Source organism: Saccharomyces kudriavzevii (assembly GCF_947243775.1).
Source record: "Saccharomyces kudriavzevii IFO 1802 strain IFO1802 genome assembly, chromosome: 10".
NCBI classification, from domain to species: Eukaryota; Fungi; Ascomycota; class Saccharomycetes; order Saccharomycetales; family Saccharomycetaceae; genus Saccharomyces; species Saccharomyces kudriavzevii.
In genome coordinates this window covers 350,958-375,675 of record NC_079281.1, presented here as the reverse complement: position 1 = coordinate 375,675, position 24,718 = coordinate 350,958, and the positions used below count along the sequence as shown (strand labels likewise).

At 42.0% G+C, this 24,718-nt stretch overlaps 11 protein-coding genes and 4 non-coding genes across 15 annotated transcripts; 9 read left to right on the top strand and 6 right to left on the bottom strand.

Moving 5' to 3' along the window:
• The first annotated feature begins 255 nt into the window (after positions 1-255).
• On the top strand, positions 256-328 carry Skdi_10.trna12M. Its single transcript has one exon. It is a non-coding gene; the product is annotated as a tRNA-Met (tRNA).
• A 182-nt stretch (positions 329-510) lies between these two features.
• VPS53 (Vps53p) lies at positions 511-2,982 on the top strand (the record flags this gene model as incomplete). The annotated part of the gene is made up of 1 exon (XM_056229024.1): positions 511-2,982. The coding sequence occupies one exon, from the start codon at positions 511-513 to the stop codon at positions 2,980-2,982; it is 2,472 nt and encodes an 823-aa protein (XP_056083085.1).
• A 110-nt stretch (positions 2,983-3,092) lies between these two features.
• MAD2 (spindle checkpoint protein MAD2) lies at positions 3,093-3,683 on the bottom strand (the record flags this gene model as incomplete). Its single annotated transcript, XM_056229023.1, has 1 exon — positions 3,093-3,683. The coding sequence occupies one exon, from the start codon at positions 3,681-3,683 to the stop codon at positions 3,093-3,095; it is 591 nt and encodes a 196-aa protein (XP_056083084.1).
• A 207-nt stretch (positions 3,684-3,890) lies between these two features.
• BET4 (Rab geranylgeranyltransferase BET4) lies at positions 3,891-4,968 on the top strand (the record flags this gene model as incomplete). The annotated part of the gene is made up of 2 exons (XM_056229022.1): positions 3,891-3,893; positions 3,988-4,968. The coding sequence occupies 2 exons, from the start codon at positions 3,891-3,893 to the stop codon at positions 4,966-4,968; spliced, it is 984 nt and encodes a 327-aa protein (XP_056083083.1).
• Positions 4,969-5,175: 207 nt separating this feature from the next.
• HCA4 (RNA-dependent ATPase HCA4) lies at positions 5,176-7,488 on the bottom strand (the record flags this gene model as incomplete). Its single annotated transcript, XM_056229021.1, has 1 exon — positions 5,176-7,488. One exon carries the CDS (start codon positions 7,486-7,488, stop codon positions 5,176-5,178), a length of 2,313 nt encoding a protein of 770 aa, XP_056083082.1.
• A 485-nt stretch (positions 7,489-7,973) lies between these two features.
• Positions 7,974-10,022, bottom strand: KAR2 (Hsp70 family ATPase KAR2; the record flags this gene model as incomplete). Its single annotated transcript, XM_056229020.1, has 1 exon — positions 7,974-10,022. The coding sequence occupies one exon, from the start codon at positions 10,020-10,022 to the stop codon at positions 7,974-7,976; it is 2,049 nt and encodes a 682-aa protein (XP_056083081.1).
• A 329-nt stretch (positions 10,023-10,351) lies between these two features.
• On the top strand, positions 10,352-11,104 carry TAD2 (tRNA(adenine34) deaminase; the record flags this gene model as incomplete). The annotated part of the gene is made up of 1 exon (XM_056229019.1): positions 10,352-11,104. One exon carries the CDS (start codon positions 10,352-10,354, stop codon positions 11,102-11,104), a length of 753 nt encoding a protein of 250 aa, XP_056083080.1.
• A 140-nt stretch (positions 11,105-11,244) lies between these two features.
• Positions 11,245-12,516, bottom strand: SNX4 (Snx4p; the record flags this gene model as incomplete). The annotated part of the gene is made up of 1 exon (XM_056229018.1): positions 11,245-12,516. One exon carries the CDS (start codon positions 12,514-12,516, stop codon positions 11,245-11,247), a length of 1,272 nt encoding a protein of 423 aa, XP_056083079.1.
• A 397-nt stretch (positions 12,517-12,913) lies between these two features.
• Positions 12,914-12,987, bottom strand: Skdi_10.trna11V. Its single transcript has one exon. It is a non-coding gene; the product is annotated as a tRNA-Val (tRNA).
• A 1,326-nt stretch (positions 12,988-14,313) lies between these two features.
• Positions 14,314-14,385, top strand: Skdi_10.trna10R. The gene has a single exon. It is a non-coding gene; the product is annotated as a tRNA-Arg (tRNA).
• A 15-nt stretch (positions 14,386-14,400) lies between these two features.
• On the top strand, positions 14,401-14,472 carry Skdi_10.trna9D. Its single transcript has one exon. It is a non-coding gene; the product is annotated as a tRNA-Asp (tRNA).
• Positions 14,473-15,046: 574 nt separating this feature from the next.
• SDH9 (succinate dehydrogenase SDH1b) lies at positions 15,047-16,951 on the top strand (the record flags this gene model as incomplete). Its single annotated transcript, XM_056229017.1, has 1 exon — positions 15,047-16,951. The coding sequence occupies one exon, from the start codon at positions 15,047-15,049 to the stop codon at positions 16,949-16,951; it is 1,905 nt and encodes a 634-aa protein (XP_056083078.1).
• A 341-nt stretch (positions 16,952-17,292) lies between these two features.
• Positions 17,293-18,660, bottom strand: GYP6 (GTPase-activating protein GYP6; the record flags this gene model as incomplete). The annotated part of the gene is made up of 1 exon (XM_056229016.1): positions 17,293-18,660. The coding sequence occupies one exon, from the start codon at positions 18,658-18,660 to the stop codon at positions 17,293-17,295; it is 1,368 nt and encodes a 455-aa protein (XP_056083077.1).
• Positions 18,661-19,108: 448 nt separating this feature from the next.
• SKDI10G1760 (uncharacterized protein) lies at positions 19,109-19,906 on the top strand (the record flags this gene model as incomplete). The annotated part of the gene is made up of 1 exon (XM_056229015.1): positions 19,109-19,906. The coding sequence occupies one exon, from the start codon at positions 19,109-19,111 to the stop codon at positions 19,904-19,906; it is 798 nt and encodes a 265-aa protein (XP_056083076.1).
• A 361-nt stretch (positions 19,907-20,267) lies between these two features.
• Positions 20,268-24,458, top strand: MHP1 (Mhp1p; the record flags this gene model as incomplete). Its single annotated transcript, XM_056229013.1, has 1 exon — positions 20,268-24,458. One exon carries the CDS (start codon positions 20,268-20,270, stop codon positions 24,456-24,458), a length of 4,191 nt encoding a protein of 1,396 aa, XP_056083075.1.
• Between the last annotated feature and the right edge of the window lie 260 nt (positions 24,459-24,718).

Below are 24,718 nucleotides of genomic sequence, written 5' to 3'. Positions count from 1 at the left end.
CAAGAAAACTCTGGCGCGTCGACGCTTGTGTGAGGGAGAGTTAAAGCCCTTCTGTCCGTGCAGGCACACCAAGCCCCCACCGAGGCCCGGAAACAGGCTGCCCAAGATAAGAAAAGCAGACGGATTGCAAAAGCATGTGTGCTGGTTGGGGACGCCGGCCTCTTTCTCTTCCCTTTGTTTTAGGAGTGAGCGTGGTTGCGCTTTCAGAGTGGAGTGAAGTAGTTTGTTCGTCTTGGTCCTCCAGCAAGAACTAGTGCTTCAGTAGCTCAGTCGGAAGAGCGTCAGTCTCATAATCTGAAGGTCGAGAGTTCGAACCTCCCCTGGAGCATATTTTTACTTTTTTTTTCCTTCTCTCTCTCTCTCTCTTCTGTTAGAATTTGAAAGCACGGGGAAAAGGACAGTACAGTAGAAAGTACACATATTTAATCCGCACGACTTGAAAAACTTGCTAGCTCATCGTTCACTGCTGCATTTATTGAGACCTTCCATACTCGTTTTCTCGGACGAACCATGCTAGATTGTACAGTAGATTATGACCCTTTGGAAGATCTCACTAATATTCTCTTTTCCAAGGAGTCCCTGAACAACATAGATCAATTGATAAGTGCTACCAGAAGCTACAAACAGCAACTACAGGAAGATATTCTTGAGGAAGAAACTAGTCTGAATGCTCCTTCCGGGGACTCCACTGAAATGGAGGTTTCTCTAAGAAAGGTGTTCCAGGACTTCAAAGAAACTCAGGATATCTCGGCATCCACTGAACTGACAATATCGAACCTTACAGAGGGCATTTCGTACCTGGACATTGCCAAGAAAAATCTCACCCACTCCTTGACCCTGTTCCAAAACCTAAAGATATTAACCGATTGCTACATACAAAGTAATGAGCTACTCTTGCAATGCTCGTTCAGGAAAATGGTTGGCCCCTACAAGATAATGTGTTCCCTGGCCGAAAACACATTCGTCTCTTATAAGTCTTTGGACGAGATAAACTATCTACTGAGCGCCATATCGAGACTGAAGGCAGACACCCTAGCCAAAATCAAGCAAAACTACAACGCACTGTTTTCCAGCGGTAATGTTCCCGATCATGACACAACGCTCTCTTCCGAGCTCCGCGAAGGTGCTTGCGAACTGCTCGACTGCGATTCCAGCACAAAGACTCAGATGATAGACTGGTGTCTGGATAAACTCTTATTCGAAATGAACGAGATCTTCAGGGTGGACGACGAAGCCGGGTCCCTGGAAAACTTGTCAAGAAGATACATATACTTCAAAAAAATCCTGAATAACTTCAACTCCAAATTTGCAGATTATTTCCTGAAGGATTGGGAAATGTCGGTCAGATTGACCACCTCATTTTACCGCATCTCCCACAAAGACCTTCAAGTGCTACTGAAAAGAGAATTCAAGGACAAGAACCCTTCGATAGATTTATTCATGGCGGCGCTGCAGTCAACACTAGATTTCGAAAAATATATCGACGTGCGGTTTTCCAAAAAAATCAAAGAACCGAAACTAAGCTCCTGTTTCGAACCTTACTTGACTCTGTGGGTGTCTCATCAAAACCAAATGATGGACAAGAAATTCCTTTCCTACATGAGTGAACCGAAGTTCCCGTCTAATGAGGCGGAATCCCTGGTGTTACCCTCAAGTGCGGATCTGTTCAGAACCTACCGTTCCGTACTGACTCAGACCCTGGAACTGATTGACAACAACGCCAACGATGGCATATTGACCTCATTAGCAGATTTCTTCAGCAAATGGCTGCAGTCATACTCTCAAAGGGTCCTTCTTCCCTTGCTGCTGCCCGATAATATCGAAGTACAGGATAAGCACGAGGCCGCGAAATATACCGTTTTACTGATCAATACGGCTGACTATTGTGCCACTACAATAGATCAACTGGAGGAAAAGCTGTCTGAGTTTAGCAGTGATCCCGAAAAGCTTTCAGCCAGTTTTTCGAAAACGAAGAACATATATGATGATCTATTGGCTAAGGGAACTTCCTTCCTACTAAACCGCGTCATCCCCCTAGATCTGAATTTTGTATGGAGAGAGTTCAATAACAACGACTGGTCCAACACCATGATAGAAGATTATAGCAGGTATATGGTAACTCTCAAATCCGTACTGAAAGTGTCCGCATCTGCACCCCGCGCTTCCGATAAACAACGACAAGACCAGCCCTCAACTATGGCCTTTATTCTGTCCCAATTCAATAGAGACGTTTATAAATGGAATTTCTTGGACAGAGTGATTGATATCGTCACTGGCAATTTCGCAAGCCACACCATCCGTCTTTTACAACCTATCCCCCCTTTCCTTCTGGCAGGCGGCAAGAGAAAATTCGAAACTAAAACAGTCGTCAATATTGGGGAGCAACTTCTTCTTGATTTAGAGCTGCTCAAGGAAATTTTCCACGCTTTCCCCGAAAATGTCAATAATGATTCTGATTTGCGAGAAAACACCTCGTACAAGAGAGTGAAAAGACATGCAGATGGTAATATAGACCAGCTACTTCGGTTTGTCAAACTACTGGTGGCACCTCTGGATTCCGCTGATGATTATTATGAGACATACTCCAAGTTGACCCATAGCAACCCTGATTCAGCAGTGTGGTCCTTTATTCTGGCCCTAAAGGGGATTCCATGGGACATAGCATTATGGAAAAAGCTATGGGGTGCGTATAACTTGGAGACCGACGATAATGATGAAGCCAGTACGCCGGAAGGTAGTCGTGACATTTTTGTTTTCAAATGGGATAAAGCACTCTTGGGGCAGTTTGAAAATAACTTGTCGAGAATTCAAGATCCGACCTGGTCGAGATTTGTGAGGCAAGATTTAAAAATATCGCCACTCGTCATGAAGAAAATAGTATCCACCCCACAAATGCAACAACATAAGGAAGAACAGAAAAAGCAAAGCTTAAGCGTCAAAGATTTTGTCACCAATTCGAGGTTTTTTAGCAGAGGCACCTGAAGGCACTAAATGTTTTACAGATTGGTTACGTAGTATAATATCTTCATAAATCTATATTCTCTTTTAATATTAGGGATGGAGATTTCTATAAACTTCCGTCTTATCTTCCATTAATATTTATAGCTCACCTGCGCGCCAACCTCATGGTCATTTGTCGAAAACGTTTTGAATTGGACTACTTCACCGTCTGGTATTTCTTTACTATCGGAGTCAGCCCATTCTAATGGGACTTTGGCATCCGCATCTGTATATGCTAGTACTGTGAAGGTATATCCACCATCTTTTGTCAGCTCGGGCAGAAAGGTAACACTCGAGGTGATTTGCCTGATCAGAGCCCTAATTTGTGACTGTGTTGTAGTTAGATCGACAGTTTCGTCTTGGTCCCGGTTACCGCTAGGAATGTGCTGCACGTTAAAGGACCACCTTTCCGCCACTTCCCCTTCATCCTTGTCCACAACACATAATACTAGTTGGTTACATTTGCCGCCAAGTAGCCACCTATGAACTTGTAAAAGAATTTTCCGGATGTAATCCTTCAATTCATCATCATGCGTCTTTAGAAGTGTCAAGTCGTACTTCTTCACCGTTACAAAATCCTCTGCTGGATATACGCCTCTTTGATAAAGAATGGAATTTATGCTGTACTCAAAAAACTCCGTTACTGTCCTTGTTGAACCCTTTAGTGATATTGATTGTGACATTTCGATATGCTGCTGTTATCCCCTTATAATACTTCAAAATCGCTTTAACTAGATATTATTGATCATTCTTCGGGGCGATTTTCTGTTCTCGAAATGTTAAATCATTTAAGTTTAATGTGAACGAACATCCAAAAATTGAAGGCAAAAAAAAGTAGGTACGGAGGCCATATCGATAGAATAAGTCAAATTATATTTGGTAGACCAAGAATGGTATGTACGCTCAAAAATCATGTTGTTACTTATGTTGTGAATGCCTTTTTTTACTGACTGTTAGGCATTGTTTGACATTTGCCACTCTTATTAGCACGGTATTAAAAGGAAAGAGTGGACCAAGGAGTTATTGAGGCAAAAGAGAGTCCAAGACGAAAGGAAAATACACGAGTATAGACACTTAACTGAAGATGTTTTGAATTTGAGGGATGAACAGATCTATTCAACCGGAGCCTTCGAGAAAACGTCTGCACTTTTGGAGAAGAATCCCGAATTTAATGCTATTTGGAATTATAGGAGAGATATCACAAGCAACCTGAGCTCTGAACTGGAAATATCTTTTTGGAATAAAGAGCTGGCATTCGTAATGTTGCAATTGAAAAAGTACCCCAAAGTTTATTGGATATGGAATCACAGACTTTGGGTTTTGGAACACTATCCCACTGATTTACCCAAGATTTGGCAAACTGAACTTGCTGTTGTGAATAAGCTATTGGAACAAGATGCAAGAAACTATCACGGATGGCACTACCGTAGAATAGTTGTCGGAAAGATTGAAAATATTACCAATAAAAGTCTCGACAAGGAGGAGTTTGAATACACGACAAATAAAATAAACAATAATATTTCAAATTATTCCGCATGGCATCAAAGAGTGCAGATCGTAAGCAGAATGTTCCAAAAAGGAGAAATCGGAAATCAAAGGAAATATATCCAGACGGAAATCTCTTATATCATTAACGCCATATTTACTGATGCTGAAGACCAATCTGTGTGGTTTTACATCAAGTGGTTTATTAAAAACGACACTGTTTTCAAAACTCTAGGCAAACGGGAGTATGTTCAGATGCTGAGAGATCTGAGGGAAAATATTGTGTTAATTAATAATGATGAGATTGATTTTTCTGGGAAGCAAAACATTTGGTGCTTGAAGATTTTATTAGTTCTAGAAAGCATTTTGAAGGAAAACGAATCCCTAACGGAAAGTAACTCAGAGGCGTATTTGACTCAGTTGATAGACACTGATCCGTTAAGAAAAAAGAGGTACCTCCATCTTTTAAAGGATCTTAAATGAGGTCTGAGCGTACATCAGCATATACACGACGAAATTCCATTCAGTAATAATCGGTTCCTCGACCTGAAGAGGCATAAGCATACGCATAATTTCCTTCTTTTCTTATAACTTATCCGTAACTTGTATGAAAAATAAATATACTGGGCATTGAGAGTTGTTAATGTTTACATATTTTGTATTCTATAAATTTGACTATGCAGAGAGGTTTTAACCTTGAATTAGTTTAGCTGTCAAAGACTCTAGATCTTCCAAAGTCTGTGGTTCTTCCACTTCAATAATTTCATCATCAACTGAACTAAATGGTTTGTTACCATGTGAATAATCAACAGTTCTAGCTTTCTTCTTCAAGTGGCCTTCTGATTCGGACATATCATCGTCGTGCATATCATCACTTAAGTTACCTGTTCCCAAGTATGCTACTGATTGTCCCTCACCATCATCTCCAGAAAGGTCCCCTTCCATAGCCGTTTCCATCTCTCTTCTTATGGCCTCTAGTCTCTTTCTCTTCTTTTCTTGTTTCTTTTCCTTGGCCACCTGTTTATCAATACCATCGATGTCTGCCATTACCGCGGATTCTTTACTTAGAAATTCTGTCTTTTGAACTTCCGCATCACCCTTCTTATGAAATTCCTCTTCACCTTCTAGTTCGTAAACCGGATGAGCTTCACCTTCATCATCAAATACCACTTTACTAGCGTTACCTTTGGAAGACAGAGATGCTTTTTTGGAAAGTGCTTTCTTTTGTGCTCTCCTTGAAGAGGGAAGAGTTAAAGCAGGTAACTCGGATTCATTTATTTCATGATTTGTACGCCTGACAGAGATGAAATCATCATCTTCATCCTCCTGTGCTTGGGCCTTCGTTATATTCAAATAATGTTCACTTAAAATGGTTTGATTTTTACGTTCGAACATTTTATCATATTTTGTTCTTGGTTGTTTGGATTTATCTTCGATTATTTCACCATCTTCATTTGTCCTTGATAAGAACGCTAGCTGTCTTGGAGCGTTTTTTCTTTCTTTGGCCTGATCAATAGTCTTCATACCCTTCATTTTGATCTTTGGAGCGCCCGGTAAACCAAGAGAATAGGCAAATTCTTCCGTTGATAGTTCGTCGAATTTGAAAACTTCTTTGTCCTTTTGTACATAGATGGATCTCACATACGATATAAAAGCTTTTTGTCCTAGATATTTCAACTCTGGATCCTTGAATAATAACGATTGTAGTTGGGGCTTGATGGATTTTTTCTTTGATTGTTTTATATTTAGTTTACTTGGCTCAATCTTTCTGATTTGCAATCTTTTTAGGAATGTTTCTTGCTCTTGTGGAGTCAACATAATTAACGATTTACCCTTTTTACCATAGCGGGCACATCTACCGACTCTGTGGATATATGTGTCAACGTCTTCCGGGCAATCAACTTGTACAACCCAATCGACTGCAGGAAAGTCAATACCTCTAGCGACAACATCTGTAGCAAAAAGACAGACCTGTTGAGCACGATTAAATTTGTCTAAAGTTTCAGTTCTCGCACGTTGTTTTTGCCTTCCATGTAAATGCATTAGAGATATACCAGGCTGCATTTTTCTGAATGTTTCATAAACAAAATGCACTTGTTTGGAACTTGACAAAAACACAATCATTTTGCACTTTAAATGTGATTTAATGAAACTGAAGAGGATATCTAGCTTATCCGCTAGAGGAACTTCAATGTAGGATTGTTGTAAAGTTTCTGGAGTAGACGGTCCTTTGTTAACGGATCCGTCCATAACGTCATACGTTCCCACAGTTTTATAATCTGTCAAGGATAACCTAGCTAAATCTGCAACGGACTGGGACTGAGTTGCCGAAAATAAAAGAGTTTGTCTAGAGGGAGATAAAGTGTCCACTATAGCATCTAGAGTTTTTTTGAATCCCATATCTAAGCATCTATCGGCCTCGTCAAGAACAAGCATTTGCAAATTGGAAGTATTTAAACCTACAGCTTGATCTAAATGTTGTAAAATTCGACCGGGTGTACCAATAAGGATGTTAATTCTGGATATTCTTTCTAGTTCAAATTTGACGTCTTTGCCACCAATAACTAATCCTGCCGAAAATGATGTACGGCTGCCAATCTTGGTCAAAACTTCATATATTTGCATTGCTAGCTCTCTTGTAGGAGATATAATCAGGGCACCCAATCCGTCGAATTCAGTCCACTTTTCGCGGTACAGTTTTTCGATGACCGGAACTAAAAATGCTAGCGTTTTACCAGAACCTGTCTTTGCGGCCGCCAATACATCGTGACCTTGTAAAGACACTGGAATGGAATCTGCTTGAATCTCAGTAAGTTTTATAAAGGATGATTCCCTTAAACCTTTCAAAGTGGGATCACTAATAGGCAGGTCTTTGAAAAATTTGGCTTTAGTTATCTTGGGATTATATTCATCGATTTTAGTTTTCAGGTTTTCTATGTATTCATCTTCCTTTTGACGTAAAGTCTTTCTTTGAGAGGTGTTCACTTTATTTTTTTTTGCCATCTAAGTATTTGGTTCTCGAACTTTTGACTACTTTCCTTATAATGCTTTTCAAAGGCCTTAGTTGTGAAGAGATGAGATGAGATGAGATGGACTTAAAGCATTTTTTTTTCTTAGTGAAAAATTTTCGGAATGAGAAAATGGACCACTATCAGGGTAAGCAGAAATTGTAAGCAATACTGATCTAATTAAAAGAAATATATGCACAAGTCAGTTATGCATAATAGCAACTTCACGTCATCCCAACAGTCTAACTCAAGCCTCTTCCCTTTCGAAGTAATCCATTTGTATCATTTTTTTCTGTTTTTATTATTCAAAAATGCATGTATTTACGTATATACTCTGTATATTTTTTCCCCAAACGCTGCGTAAAACTTCGAAGTTTGAAATAGCTATGCATATATTTTCGAGAAACGTAGATATTTCATGCAAGTCGATGAGTTAACGACCTTTGGAGCTTTCAACAGCAAAAACTTATATTATCTTATCTACAATTCGTCATGTTCGAAATAATCACCATCGTCATCTTCATCTTCATCGTCGAAATCAGCGGTAGCAGAACCATCAGCACCACCGTATAACTTGGAAGTGATTGGATAAGCGACCTTTGACAAGGATTCAAACTTTTCATCAAAGTCTTCAGCGATGGCGGTTTCGAAGTTGTCATCTAACCATTCCAAAACGTCGTTAGCAGCATCTAGTAAGGTTTCCTTGTCTTCTTCTTCCAACTTCTCACCCAAATCACCGTTAACTTGGTTCTTCAAAGAGTGAGCGTAGTTTTCCAATTTGTTTCTAGATTCAACCTTAGCCTTGACAGAAGCATCTTCGGAGGCGAATTTTTCGGCTTCTTCCACCATTCTATCAATTTCTTCTTGAGTTAATCTACCCTTATCGTTTGTGATGGTGATAGATTCAGATTTACCAGTACCCTTATCAGTGGCGGAAACCTTCAAGATACCGTTAGCATCAAGGGCAAACGTGACTTCAATTTGTGGAACACCTCTGGGTGCTGGTGGGATGCCAGTCAATTCAAATTTACCTAATAAATTGTTGTCCTTAGACATGGCTCTTTCACCTTCGTAAACCTTGATCATAACAGTTGGTTGGTTGTCAACGGCAGTGGAAAAGATTTGAGATTTCTTTGTTGGGATGGCAGTGTTTCTCTTGATTAGAGGAGTCATGACACCACCAGTGGTTTCAATACCAAGAGTCAAAGCGTTAACATCCAACAAAACGATATCCTCGACACCTTCTTCACCAGACAAAACACCAGCTTGGACAGCAGCACCATATGCAACGGCCTCATCTGGGTTGATACCCTTGGAAGCCTTCTTACCATCAAAGAAAGATTCTAATAGTTGCTGGACTTTTGGAATTCTAGTAGAACCACCAACCAAAACAATATCATCAACGTCCTTCTTTTCCAAGCCGGAATCTTGCAAAACTTTTTCAACAGGTTTCAAAGTCTTTCTGAAAAGATCTAGGTTTAATTCTTCAAACTTAGCTCTAGTCAAAGTTTCACTCAAATCAATACCATCAACGAAGGAGTCAATTTCGATACGAGTAGACATTTGACTGGATAGGGCACGTTTAGCCTTTTCAGCTTCTCTCTTCAACTTAGCTAGGGCTTTGTTATTATCAGAAACATCAATACCGTGCTTCTTCTTGAAAGCTTTCATCAATTGACGAACGATCTTATAGTCGAAATCTTCACCACCCAAATGAGTATCACCTGAAGTGGCTTGAACTTCGAAGACACCATTTTCAATAGATAATAAAGAAACATCAAAAGTACCACCACCTAAGTCATACACAATGATTTGATGTTCTTTGTCAGACTTGTCTAGACCGTAAGCAATGGCAGCTGCAGTTGGTTCGTTAACAATTCTCAAAACGTTCAAACCAGCGATAGTACCAGCATCTTTGGTGGCTTGTCTTTGAGCGTCATTGAAATAAGCAGGAACGGTAACGACCGCGTGAGTAACCTTAGTGCCCAGGTAATCTTCAGCAATTTGTTTCATCTTACCCAAGATCATACCGGAGATTTCCTCTGGAGTGAAAACTTTCTTTTCACCTTTGACACTAACTTCCACGACCGGTTTACCATCTTTGTTAACCACGTCAAATGGCAAATGCTTGATATCTTTTTGAACAGATCTGTCGTTAAACTTCAAACCGATCAATCTCTTGATGTCGAAAATGGTGTTTGTTGGGTTAGCAGCAACTTGGTTCTTTGCAGCATCACCAATCAACCTTTCATCATCGGTGAAAGCCACGTAAGAGGGAGTTATTCTATTACCTTGTTCATTGGCAAGAATTTCAGTCTTACCATTTTTCATCACAGCAACACAGGAATAAGTGGTACCCAAGTCGATACCGATAACGGTTCCGTAGTTTTCGACATCATCGGCACCCTTGACCAGAACATTGGAGGAGTGGAAGGAATTCTGTAAAGGTAATACCACCACGAAAAGTGCGTACAGCACCACGGTTAGTGGTACCAGCAGCTTGCTGGCGCTTAGTCTGTTGAAAAACATGATATGTTTAATACAACTTTTTCTCTTGAGACTATTCTTGCGGAGTTTGAGGAGTAAAACAGTAACACGTTAACGCTCACTAATAATACACCAGATTTAAATCTATCAGAAAACCCTTTTCGTGTCTTTTATATAAAAAAGCAACTATTTTCGACACGCTGTCCAGTTCCTCGGACTGCCGCGCCGGGTGAAAATTTCCAGAATGTTCTATTTTAGCGAAGAGTATTAGCTAACATAGGGAGATTGGGTGAATAATGAATCCAAATGCGATCTACGGTTAGCTCGAGAAGCTGGTGGGAGTCACGAACGAAGCTAGAGGACAACAAATTATGCAGCATGTCGGGTATATGAGGACAGCTGTCCGTTTGGCCAAATACGCTCTTGATCACGACGAGACGCCGGTAGCTTGCATCTTTGTACATACACCGACCGGTCAGGTGATGGCCTACGGCATGAACGATACGAACAAGTCATTAACTGGCGTGGCACACGCTGAGTTCATGGGGATCGACCAGATCAAGGCAATGGTGGGGTCGCGCGGAGTCGTTGACGTGTTCAAAGATATTACTCTGTATGTGACTGTAGAACCGTGTATAATGTGTGCGTCTGCACTTAAGCAGTTAGGCATTGGGAAAGTTGTGTTCGGTTGTGGTAACGAAAGATTCGGCGGCAATGGTACTGTCTTGTCAGTAAATCATGATACGTGTACTCTAGCGGCCAGGAGTAAGGCGGCCACAGGTTACGAGAGTATACCGGGGATCTTGAGGAAAGAAGCCATCATGCTGTTGAGGTATTTTTATGTAAGACAAAATGAAAAAGCTCCCAAGCCACGATCTAAGAGTGATAGGGTGCTGGATAAAGACACATTCCCACCCATGGAATGGTCGAAGTATATCGGCGAAGAGTCATTTCTTGAAAATTTTGGCCACGACTACAAGGCGTATTACGCAAATGGGACAGATTTATTCAACGATAACGTAGACTGGAAATTGATTGAATCTCGCCACGATAACATCATTCAGGAACTGAATGACCAATGCAAGTCATTCAAATTCAACGTGCAGAAGAAATCTAAAGTTTGACTAATCGAAAAAAATTGGAAGATCATAAAATAAAAACAACATATATATGTTTACGTACTTGATCTTATATAAATAAAACCAAAAGAAAGTATAGCATTATAATTATTAATGGTAGAATGGGAAAAAAAAGACAACCAACATCATAGACTCTCATCCACTTTTTCCCATGCCTCCAGTATCCTTTCGTAGAATTCGATATGGTGATCTGTTAGTGAACCAAGAGACTGCTTGATTTCTGTGGTTTTAACGCTTTCAAAATGATCTATTTCCTTCAAACATGCTTGTTCAAATCCATCTGCTACCCTCTTGGCATTTTCTAATTCACCAGTTAGTGATGCTATCTTGCTTTCTAATTTATTGATCTTTTCTCTACGTGAAGCCTCCTGGTTTATGCCGGCTAATTCTTCTAATTTATTAGCGAAAAAGTTACTTCCGCCGTATCCAGAAATCAAGTTATTTTTTTCCTTGATTGACCTAGTTAGATAATCACTGAGAGCCTCATAGTCTATTTGTTTCTGGTCTTTCAATTTGATTAGTTGTCGCATACTATCGATATAGTGTTCGAGATCCTTCAAATCGACGATATATTCGTAATCCAAGTATTTAGTAAGGTCTTGTAAGCCGTAGGACAATTGTGTTACTCCTTCGTTGAAAATCTTCAATTTTCCAGTAAGCTCCTCATTTTCGCCTGTAACGAGTTCTTGCAATTCTTGTAGGTTGGTGCCCAGTTTTGTATAATCTTCAGACATTGAATCATTTTTCTTCACGACTTTATGAAATAGTTTATCTATTTTTGTTACAGTTCGGTCTAATTTGTCGCTCTTTTCCCTTATCTCTGTGAACTCTTCGTTTTGTTTATGAACTGTTTTGAAAGCGTTCATGAAGGCATCGGTAACTTCATCTTTACTTGGTTGCAGACTATCCTGAAGAACTTTGCGGTGAGATTCCCAATCTTTACTCACCAAAAAAGTTTTAAACACCTTTGATTGACAGAGATCGGGGTGTAAAGAGACTCTTCTCAAAAAGTTCTGCAAACTATGACATCTCTTTTGCGTGAATCTTTGACTAAATCTATCGCCTGCTATGTATTGAAAAACTTTCTTATCAGGTAATGGTGGAATGATGCAGGTGGGGAATTCATTAAGTAAAATATCATGCAGTAGCAACAAATCGCTGTATCTTCTATGTACGACTATAATAGATTCCGAATTGCCACGATTATCATAGAATGCTGCGTTGTTGGTTTTTGTTGATATTTGATAACTTACGTAGCCAGATGAAGACCCTGGGTCGCCCGTCCTTTTTTGTGGATCTGAGACGATGATTTCGAACCAGTGTAAGGGCTTCTGTGGATTGCCTCTAACTTTGTCCTTAGCCTTATTTGTTGAATCGTCCTTGTTTTTATCTGTCATATTCCCAATAAAGAGCAATGTTATCGTCTAACGTAAATAGGGTTCAACAGAAGATCTGAACCACAACCAAAAAACAATCTATTGATCTCACTCACTCACTCCGGTCTCGTGGGTGCTTGGTGTAACTCTCCTCCCCAATTCCTTTCTCAATAATTAAACTGCGCATCGGTCTTGGACATTGCCACCCCTTCCGCTGCTGGCCGCGAATACCCGGCAGGGCCCTTGTAACGCAGATTGACATTAGTAGCAGTACTCCTAATTATAAGTACCTGAAAAGGAGAGATGGCACTAAATCTTAAAGGTATGGTATGTCTCAGTGTATATTAGGAACAGTTGAATCATAACGGTGACAAAGCACTAGCTTTCTATTACGAAATATAACTAAAAAAATAAAACTTGATTTCGCCCAGGATCGAACTGGGGACGTTCTGCGTGTTAAGCAGATGCCATAACCAACTAGACCACGGAACCAATTTCTATTGAGATTTCAACCTCCATTTTTTTGACCCATAGACGAAGCATAACGGCTTCTGCCATAACCTGAACCGCAAGGGCCGATAATTTACTAGGACCTATGAATAACGACGTGTAAAACAAAGATAAAAATGTTTATAGATCTGTGTAAATTTGCTGGTTTCCTCTTCTGGAAGAAAACTTCTAGTATATTTTATATTGTTGGTAATTAGAAGTGTTAATTATGAACAAAAGCAGAACTCTTTCTTATACTATATAAGAGAAGTATATAAAACACGCGCCGATTGGACATGTTAAATAAGTTCAATATTGTTGGAACAAGTAGGTTCATCATTATTCACATAACTAGTCATCATTACCATCTGAAGTACTCAGATTGTATTCTAAAGTGTACTTCGTATATGTTACATAGATGTCGTATCTTTGGTAGGATGAAGGAATGCTAAACGAGCTGTTCAGAGAGTGGGCTTAACTGAAATCAAAGATCCATTAATTGAACATCAACTTGGAATTTATATATAAATGATATGAGTCGTTACATTGAACTTATGGTAGATTCCCTAGTTTATTATTATATTGAACATATTTAACATGTCCAATCGGCGTGTGTTTTATATACCTTTCTTATATAGTATAAGAAAGAGTTCTGCTTTTTATTCTTAATTAATACTACTAATTATCAACACATCCTGAAACAAAGACTAGTTATGTGAATAATGATGAACCTACTTGTTCCAACATATATACCCGATATTCTTGCCATTATTGGAAATGGGATCGCAACATCGAACTTACTGTAAATTCACAAGTTTTTCATTATATAGAACTTGATTATTGTTCCATAAAATTTCTGTTGGAACAATAATCAACTATCCATCAATTACTAGTACGACTGATTAATACATTCAATCACGTAGCTAGAAGATTATCATATACGGTGTTAAGAAGATGACAAAAATTATTAGACCAGTGAAATAAGATTCAGAACAGTCATCAAATTTAGTGGAAGCTGAAGTGCAAGGATTGATAATGTAATAGGATCAATGAATAAAAAGACGCATAAAATGAAGAAAGAAATAAGAATAAGATTATGTAAAAGTGTTGATTCCCTTTCGTGGATTCCTAAATCCAGGAGGAGAACTTCTAGTATATTCTATATACATAATATTATTAACCTTATCAAAAATGGAATCCCAACAAATGTCACAAGATTTTAATGGTCAGTAAGATGATTCCTTTACATTTACCAAGGTATAGTGTGGTGATGAATCTGACTTTACGGTAGAAGGTCCACCCAAAGAAACTATTTCTCAACAAATAGTAGCTTGCGTGGCGTAATGGCAACGCGTCTGACTTCTAATCAGAAGATTATGGGTTCGACCCCCATCGTGAGTGCTTTGTTTTCCAAATTCCGTGATAGTTTAATGGTCAGAATGGGCGCTTGTCGCGTGCCAGATCGGGGTTCAATTCCCCGTCGCGGAGATTTTTTTGAATTCTGAATCGTTCTGAGTTCTGATGTCCGCTCTTTACTAATAAACGTTTTGTTCCTCATTCTTATGATATATTTTTTAATTGTTAGAAGCAAAAAGTACACAATGTTTGCTAGAGGGGTTTTTTCGTTGTTCGGACCTCGTTCTACAAAGCTGCAGTAAATTGATTTTTTGATGGAGCTGTATGAACGAGTAGAAGTTCTGGATAAATAGCGTTTGCATGATTTGTCAGCCTCTTTATCAGCATATCACGCTTATTAGAAAGTTGCAGTGACTAAGTTAGAGACCTCTAAAGCCTCTGCAAGCTAGCCGCGCAGGACTGTTTTTCAGACTGTGCTCCCTTTCTCCGGAGCCAAGAGCCTCCCTTTAGAATATAAGGGTCTTCCCTTTAACGTATCAGCAAAGTTTCCCACATTGTGGCGAAAAGAAACTATCTGCTATCTTGGTCTTTTTGGCACAATTAAAGAGCTTATATGCGTTTTCAATACAGTTACTTGTCAAAGTAAACAGAACATAAAAATTAACTAGGCATATATATGCATGTATTCACAGGAACTATAATACACATGTTATCTTTAGGAAAGGGAGTAGCAAAATCATCCATCTTGCAGAGGACTCTAGCCTCTTCTACCGTTGCTAGCCAAGTGCGGACACTCCAAACAAGACCGGACTCAGGTGCTAAATATCACGTAGTCGATCACGAATACGATTGTGTGGTGGTAGGAGCCGGTGGTGCAGGCTTAAGAGCAGCTTTTGGTTTAGCTGAAGCCGGATACAAGACTGCCTGTCTATCGAAGTTGTTTCCGACAAGGTCACATACCGTCGCCGCCCAAGGTGGAATCAACGCAGCTTTGGGGAATATGCACCCGGATGATTGGAAGTCGCACATGTATGACACTGTCAAGGGTTCCGACTGGCTGGGAGACCAAGACGCCATCCACTATATGACACGCGAGGCTCCCAAGTCGGTTATTGAGTTGGAACACTACGGTATGCCATTTTCGAGAACTGAAGATGGAAAAATTTATCAAAGAGCATTTGGTGGCCAGTCAAAAGACTTTGGTAAGGGCGGTCAAGCCTATAGAACTTGTGCTGTGGCAGACAGGACAGGTCACGCAATGCTTCATACACTCTATGGCCAGGCACTGAAGAATAATACGCATTTCTTCATCGAATACTTTGCAATGGATTTGTTAACTCATAACGGCGAAGTTGTTGGCGCCATTGCCTACAATGAGGAAGATGGCACCATTCACAGGTTCAGAGCTCATAGAACCATCATTGCCACGGGCGGATATGGTAGAGCCTATTTTTCGTGCACATCCGCCCACACTTGTACCGGCGACGGTAACGCTATGGTTTCTCGTGCTGGGTTTCCGCTAGAGGATTTAGAATTCGTTCAGTTCCATCCTTCAGGGATTTATGGGTCCGGCTGCCTTATCACCGAAGGTGCCCGTGGTGAAGGTGGATTCTTATTGAATTCTGAAGGAGAACGGTTTATGGAGCGGTACGCCCCTACCGCTAAGGATTTGGCAAGCAGAGATGTTGTGTCCAGAGCAATCACCATGGAAATCAGGGCTGGTAGAGGTGTTGGGAAACATAAAGACCATATACTTTTACAATTGAGCCACTTGCCACCAGAAGTGTTAAAGGAGAGATTGCCAGGGATCTCCGAAACAGCTGCTGTCTTTGCTGGTGTGGATGTTACTCAGGAACCAATTCCTGTCTTACCAACGGTTCATTATAATATGGGCGGTATCCCCACAAGATGGACTGGTGAGGCATTAACCATCGATAAGGAAACCGGGGAGGACAAAGTCATCCAAGGCCTGATGGCTTGCGGGGAAGCTGCGTGCGTATCCGTTCACGGGGCCAACAGATTAGGCGCTAACTCGCTACTGGATTTAGTAGTCTTCGGCCGCGCCGTTGCTAATACCATTGCTGACACATTACAACCTGGTCTGCCACACAAGCCATTACCTTCAAACATTGGTCACGAGTCAATTGCTAATTTGAATAAGGTGAGAAATGCCAACGGTTCGAAAAAAACTTCTCAAATTAGGTTGAATATGCAAAGGACAATGCAAAAGGACGTCTCTGTTTTCAGGACGCAAGAAACTCTGGACGAAGGTGTCAGAAACATTGCTGAAGTCGACGAAACGTTTCAAGATGTACACGTTTCCGATAAGTCAATGATTTGGAATTCCGATCTCGTGGAAACCCTGGAACTGCAAAATCTACTAACTTGTGCCACACAAACAGCGGTTTCTGCAGCAAAACGAAAGGAATCTCGGGGCGCCCATGCAAGAGAAGATTATCCCAAGAGAGATGATGTGAACTGGAGGAAGCATACCTTGTCCTGGCAAAGAGGGACATCCGGTCCTGTAGAGGTCAAGTACAGGGGTGTGATTGCACACACATTAGATGAAACTGAATGCTCGTCCGTTCCCCCAGCGGTCAGGTCCTATTAATTTTTATTTATTATGTTGGAAGTACCCTTATTTATTTGATCCCGGCAAAAGTGATCTTTTTTTTTTTTTTTGGTTTGTACCCTTTTACTACCAACTGACACTTCAATTATTCAGTTATATAAATCATGCACGACATTGAAGATGTAGTGTAGTACATATTAACCCTGTAGTATGCAAAATCGGAAGCACCGCTATTCCGTGGAGGAACGGCACGCGCGGGCTGACGATGGTGGTGGTGAGTGACATGCGCAAATTGGGGTCCCTGGAAAGTCAGGCAATAATGTGATTTTGTATTGAGGAAAAAGCAAAAAAAGTGGCGTGCATGCAGGCTTGTTTTTTGTTCATTTTTTTTTGTTTCTCAAAATTGTTTGTCTGACCCTTTCTCTTAGTTTATTTTCTAGCGATTGTCTATTGGGGTCGATAGTCGTTTTTGCGATTTCCATGCTCGAGATACTACTAGTCTTGATGCCAAACTTCGCGTTTATAAAGGTGTCACAAATCAATCTCATATCGTCATGGTTTTTGCCGTACCATAATTCGGATAAGTTTCCCGTGATCCTACATAGTTCTAAAAAATCTTCATCATTCTTACTCGCATTTTCTTTCTGGAAAATGTTCTTGAAGTGCAAAATCAACTCGATAAATTCGTCATTATTGTTGGTATGTTCGTAGTCATCTTGGTTTACGAGCGCGTGAAGTTCATCGTATATAGAAAGAAAGAGTGTGATGATGAAACATGCAATAAAGACTTCTAAGGGGTAGTTGAACGTCAAGACGTGGTCCCAGACAATCAGCACGTTTCTCAGGGGCAATTCCCTCAAAAATAACAGCCTTGTCCATCGGATAAGCCAGATTAAGTTGGAATGAACCAACTGGTTTGTTTTTTTCTTCCTTCCGTTCTCCGTCTTTGGTGGTTGGTAAAAAATCTTGGTGAATAAGTCGGGCAAACAAATCTTGAATATTTTAGTGAATATCCTCTTATCCCAGCTGATCAGATTTTCTTCATTGTAAAAAATCGGTTCGATTTGATTCATTAGCTTATTGAAGATAATCAGAACGTTTTGCAAACTGGTATTATCGAGATCGCTGCCATGGTATAGTTGCAGATAGATAACGCTTAATATTTCGTGGAACCCTTGCTTGTACTGTAGGTGCTCGTTCTGATGAATAAGCAAGTAGTTGTATAGGAGCTGTCGCATCTGAGCATGAACTTTGGCTTCCTGGAATATGTCGTCGAGCATTATCCTTGAGAGGTCCAGATCTATAATTTCCAGAGTTTCTCTGAGTGTCAATGGCTTTTCCTCCCTTCCATTGGGCAAAGAGCCTGCAGTCCTGGCACTGTTACCGGACAGGGGATGATTTTCAACAGCCTCGATGGGAGTCAGCCTTCTGATCCCCAGTGAAGACGAAACGTTCGAGTGCAAAACCCTCTCCGGATTTTTTGTCCCATGCTTGTTGTCATCATTTTCGTCATCCGCCAGGATAGGCACCGGTACCAGTCCGAGTTGGTTAAGGTCCAACTGCTTAAGATTCTCAGTCAGCAAACAATTGTTGTTCTCATCGCACAGCAGCAGAGCCTTCCAGAGCCAGCCTCTGCTGTTTTCTTTAAAGATGGAGTCGTGATAGAGTTCACCTTTCCAAATCCCTTTCTGGATCAGTTGATCCCTCGTCTCGTAGTGGTCAATTGCCCATTGTAAGACATCCTTCATGGTTGCATAGGCGAAAACAATAAGTGTGCACGGTTACCCCTCTTTATATAGTGTAAATATAAATATGTGTATGTATGTATATATATATTTATATATATATTCGCCAATTCTCCCCACAGTCCTCCAATCGTTTCTAAATGGGCATTGAAATTAGAGCCTACAGCAACCAGGGAAAACTCAATGGAAAAAAAAAAGTAATCGTTGAAGGAACGGCGTCGAAAAAGCGGGTAATGAATATCCATTTTTCTTTTACGATTACACAGTATAAACCAATACACCGTGCAACAAGCGTGCGTGCGTGCGCAATATACGAGTGGCAGGCATGGATTTGGCCAGTTGCGGAGTCTCGCTACGGCGTGGGCTTTGCGTCAGTAAATAATAAAAAAAAAACTAATGAAATTGAGAGAAGAAAAGCGGTAATGGACAGAAAACACGACGAACACAAGCCATGTTTGTAGATTACTCCGGTCTGGAGTGCTACACGGATATCAACGCGTCCTTTGGCAAGCTGGTCAACACGTACTGCTGTTTTGTCCGCTGCGAGTCCATCGGCGAGCAGCTCGGGATCCTGAAAAGCCTGGTGCCAAGATACTACGAAGTTGCGGCACTCACTGACACAGATTTCGCCAGCGGAGGCGCTGGCGGATTGACGGCGAAACTGCTGGCCATGGCCATGACCCTGCACCAGATCATCGACTGTGCGGCCGTGCTACAAAAATGCGACAGCGTAATACCCATCGAGGTCGCCAACCCGGGCAGCTTTGGCTTCGGCGCCGCTACGGCGCCGCTGCGTCAAAGCTACGCCAGGCTCTTGGATGACTGGGCCCACTACATGGGGCCGTCGTCGCTGAGGCGCACAGGATGGGCTGCCCGGCTGCAACGCAGAATCCCCTGGCGGCAGTCCCGCACTATCATCATCCCCATGCTTTTCATCGGCAATTCTGCAACGAGCGTCAACGACCTCAATAGCGTGCTGCATGGTTGTGAGATTAGGCACGCCAGCGAGATTCCGCTGCAGCTGCTCTGGACCTCATCGCCGGAGCTGTCGTATGCCACGCCGCAGGCCATCTGGCCGCGTTACGAGTCTTACGAGTCTGCCTTCAACAAGCGTACAGAAGGCGAAGGCGAAGGCGAGGGCGAAGACGAAGACGAAGAGGTCCCAGAAGGACGAGGGCGCAAGTGCGTGCTGCAGCTGGAGACACTGTTGGGAGCACTGGCCACTACGGACCCGCTGTTCCAGTGGTAGTGAGTAGCCTGTGCACTTTTCTCCCTTTCCTTCTCTTTTACACCACGGCCCGCGGTTTTTGGGTACCCGTTCTGCCATGCAAGAGGTTGCTCTGACCCCTTCCCCGTGTTGCGCGACTGTTTACGTTATTGGCTATTGTATAGTTTTCGCATCTGGAACGTTCAGGTTCAATTTACGCAACAGTGCCTCACTCGAAGCGTCTGGCTGTACAAGCGAACGCTGCGTTCTCGTACTCCTTTATATTGCATCTTCCTGCCGGGAAAAGCACACATCTCGTACATACATATACACACACGCTGGCTTTGGCACTCGCACTTACATAGGCACACACACATATACAAGATAGCTCTACAACTGCTCCATGGACTCCAAGGACACGCAGAAGTTGCTTAAGGAGCACCGAATCCCCTCCATTGACGTTGGCTGGCTGGTAAGACCCAGTGCCTCCGCCGCCAGCAGCTCCGAGGCTGGGATGTGCAACTCCAAGGCCGACAGTGTGGCCCCCGACGTTCAGCTGGACACTGCTCGCCCACCGGTCTTCGAAACGTCTGTTGACTCATCCAGCAGCATTCTTTCTTCGAACAATAAAACACGTCGTCACTCCGTGGCAGCGAGCTCCCTGATAAACAACCAACGCATCAACATTGCCGCTGCCGCAGCTTCCACGAGCTTCGCCCCCACCAGGGAGAGGTCGAAGTCCGTGGTGGAGGCTAACATATCTACCGCTGAGGCTGACGCCGGGCGTCAGCTTCAGCACCACCACCATCATCATTATGCGCAAGATGCTCCTGCCCCCAAGAGGGTAGGTTTCTTCAAGAGTCTGTTTGGCCACAGGAAAAAAGATCAAGAACAAGAAGAGAAGGAGAGAGAAAGGAAAGAGCGCTCGCGCTCGCCCTCTCCGACCCACGTAAATCCTAGCGCTGCTGTAAGAAGAGAACGAACAGCGACTATTTCTGCCGAATCGCCTCCCCCTTTGCAGTACAATGCTCCGCCCACTTCCGATGACACCGTTGTGCCGCTAACAAGGTCCAAGACGGAATCGGAAGTATATTACGAAAACCATCCGCAAAACTACAACAATGGCCGTATCCACGCTTACCATACACCGGAAGAAGGCCAGCCTGGCGAGTCTTCTGCCGCGGACGATCACAACTACGGCCGTTGCCACCCTGACCCGAGATTGATGGATTTCTTGCGCTACTACAAATCTAAGGACTACAAATTAGCCGCCTTCAAGGAGGGGAACTTCATCAAATCCTCAGCTCCCCCTCCAAACAAGAGAAATGCACGTGCTTCGTTCTTACTACACAACGACAGACAGCTACCTTCCAAGCCACGCGCTCACCAGAAATTTGACGTTAAGGGAAGGCCCATCCCGCCTCATCCTGACAAACCGAAATTCCCTCCTGCTTTCAGGATGAAGCAACCCACCACTGCCTCAATCGACACGGTGGATTCCAACTCTGACGTTTCGTCTTCAGTGCAGAATCTCAACCCGGCACCTTCTTCCCATAAGTTCGGCGCCTTCCTGAGGAAAGTTACCTCCTACGGGAACAATAACAACAATTCCTCTTCTCTGTCCGCCAACAGCAATAACCCGGATGCGTCATCCACGTCTCTATGGTCCTCCAGCTCCATGGAGTTCGACCCTTCAAAGATAACCACCGTTCCTGGGCTCGAGTACGTAAAGCCTTTGAAGCATGTCTGCTTTGCTACAAACACCTATTTCAACGACCCTCCACAACAAATATGCAGCAAAAACCCGCGGAAGGGTGAAGTGGAAGTGAAGCCCAATGGGTCCGTTGTTATACACAGATTGACCCCACAAGAAAGGAGGAAAATCATGGAATCGACCAGTCTGGGCGTTGTCGTTGGGGGTACTGGCCAATTGAAACTGCTAAATCCGGAAGAGGACGACGCCAACGCCAAGAGCAAAGAGGAAATGGCTCCTCAGAAGCAAAACTCAGAAGTACCACAAGACGACGAAGACAACAACACCCAAAGAAGAAATATAGTTATGGCCGCCGCGGAAGCTGCCGCGGAGGCCAGAGCCAAAGAGGCCCCCAACGAATTGAGACGTATCGTCACCAACAATGAAGAAGAAGTTACTGTTAGTAAGAGCGCCAGCCACCTGACCATTGACAAACCGATGATTTCAAGAAGGGGCGCTTCCACCTCCTCTTTGGCTTCTATGGTCTCTAGCGGTACTAATGGTACAGACGCGGACGACAGTGGGGAGATTATGCCCCCACCTTCTTTGAAGATTCCTCACGACATCGTTTATACCCGTTGTTGCCATCTACGAGAAATCCTACCCATACCGGCCACTTTGAAACAACTGAAGAAGAACTCCACGGACCCTATCCCCATCTTACAATTACGCAACCCTAGGCCTTCCATGGTAGAAATTTGGTCATTCAGTGATTTCTTGAGTATTGCTCCCGTTCTATGTCTTTCATTAGACGGTGTGCAACTAACCGTTCAAATGCTCAGAATTATTCTAGGTTCATTGGTTTACAAACGAAATTTTCAGAAACTGTCCCTAAGAAACACCCTCCTAGATGAAGAGGGTTGGAAAGTGTTATGCTATTTTGTTTCCAAGGCCAAGTCCTTACACTCCATCGATTTGACTATGGTCCCCTCCATCAAGACAAATGTACAGAAGCCTTCAAAATCTTCTCTGAAGTCAAAAATCCAAAGAATGCAATGCAATATAGAAAATAGATCCGACATGAACTGGGATCTCTTGACTGCTTCTATCGCACTCGAGGGCGGTTTGGAGGAAATTGTCATTTCTGGGGCACAGATGAATGCTGCGCAATTCAAAAACTTCATTCTTGTCGCGTGCATTGCTACTGAAAGGTTGGGTCTGGCCTATAATAAGTTGACCAAGAGCCAATGCGATGATTTGGCCAGGTGGATGGTCCAGTCCAAAGTGACAGGTTTAGACGTTGGGTTCAACGATTTGAATGGGAAACTCTCTTCATTTACTGATGCTGTTCTAGGTAAAATTCAAAAAGCCAACGAGAAAAACGTTTTCAAATTTTTATCCCTAAATGGAACAAACTTGAAAGTGAACAAGCATGATACTTTTGAGAATAATGAAGTTTTAAAGTTGATCAGTGTCTTGTGCTACTCAGAGAACTTAAAGTTCCTGGATATCTCAAACAATCCTGCTATCTTCCCGCATTGCGTCCCAACTTTAATCGATTTTCTACCTGTTTTTGTTAACTTGGTCCGTTTACATATCGATTACAACAATTTGAGCTCAACCAGTATAGTTATGCTTGCTGAAGTGTTGCCCATGTGCTCCAGACTAAATTACTTTTCCATGTTAGGAAGCGAGTTGGACCTGGCGTCTTCTAAAGCTCTAGCAGAGGCTGTTCGAAAAAGTTCCTCTTTAATGACCCTGGACGTAGATTATGTTTACATGCCAGAAAACATCAAGGAAAAAATTTCACTATATGCCTTGAGGAACATTGAAGGTGAACTGAAAAGAGTCCATAACGACGATAAGGATATAAAAGATACCCAATTTTCAAGTTTGCAAGATCAATTATCACTTTTATTAACTGAAAAGGCAGATAATTCCGAGCATTACAACAAAATGGTCGAGAATTTCATGGCCAAAATTGCATTGGCTCGTATCAAGATAAGCAAAGTGGTTCATGATCTTTTTGATTTGAAACTGAATGAACAGTTGAACTTGGAAGGTAAGGAAGCCTTGATCAGGTTGTGTTTCATCGAGGCAAGCTTGGAAAGAGGCTGTGACCTGTTGAAGCAAAGACATCATAACGCATTGAAAACGCCAGATTTTGTTTCAGAAGACACAAAATCAGAAAATCAAGCAAAGTCCAATCCCGAAAGTTGTCAAAGAATGTTATTAAGCTCATCTATCCTACAAAATTCAGACCACATTGCGCTAATGCCGTTCGGTAGTGCTATAGTCGAAAAATCGAGTCCAGATGCAGAAGACGCCGTCGAATTTAGAGAGGTTGATTCAAATGTCAACCATGAGGACGTACCAGCAAACGACCAACAATCTCGAGATCAAGTTGACATCAAAAAAAAGTACTCCATAATCAAAAGGGAACTAGAGCACGAAAAGCTTGTTGGTGGCGGTGATTTACCAGTGGACAAAGAAATTTTAAATCGCGCTGCTCAATCCTTAGATAGTGATCAAATAAAAGAATTTTTATTGAAAAATGATGTTTCCACCATTTTGGGTGTTATTGATGAGCTGCATAGCCAAGGATACCATTTGCATCATATTTTCAGAAAACAAGAAAACCAAGAAGATATCGCCCCTCAAGCAAGGGATGCACAACCGTCGCAAGCCGATGAGTTTAATACTAATGCATCTTCTACGACTGATCAAACATCGACAGAGTCTATTTCTGCTAAGTCAACCAATAATGCCCATATTCCTCCGACTGATGCGCCTGGGTTTGATAAATTTATGAACAACGCAGAGGATAATGCCATCGACGCTGCTTATGATGATGTGCTAGACAAAATCCAGGATGCACGGAACAGTAGTGCTAAGCAATAAGGGATTCCATCTCATTTTTTGTTTATTTCTCGTTTTCATTGGATTTTCGAGAACATAGCAAAATGTCCTTCAGACGTTATGAATCCTTTCTTATGTATGATTATTTCATGTATTGTATGTATTTTTGTATTTTTTATTATTTTTTAAAGCTTTAATACCTTGGAAGAAGTCCAGCACAACCCGGACGAACCCGATGAGTTTTTTTTTCAACCTTTAATGGAAATAATAAAGTGTGTTAGCACCACTCAGATGGATATATG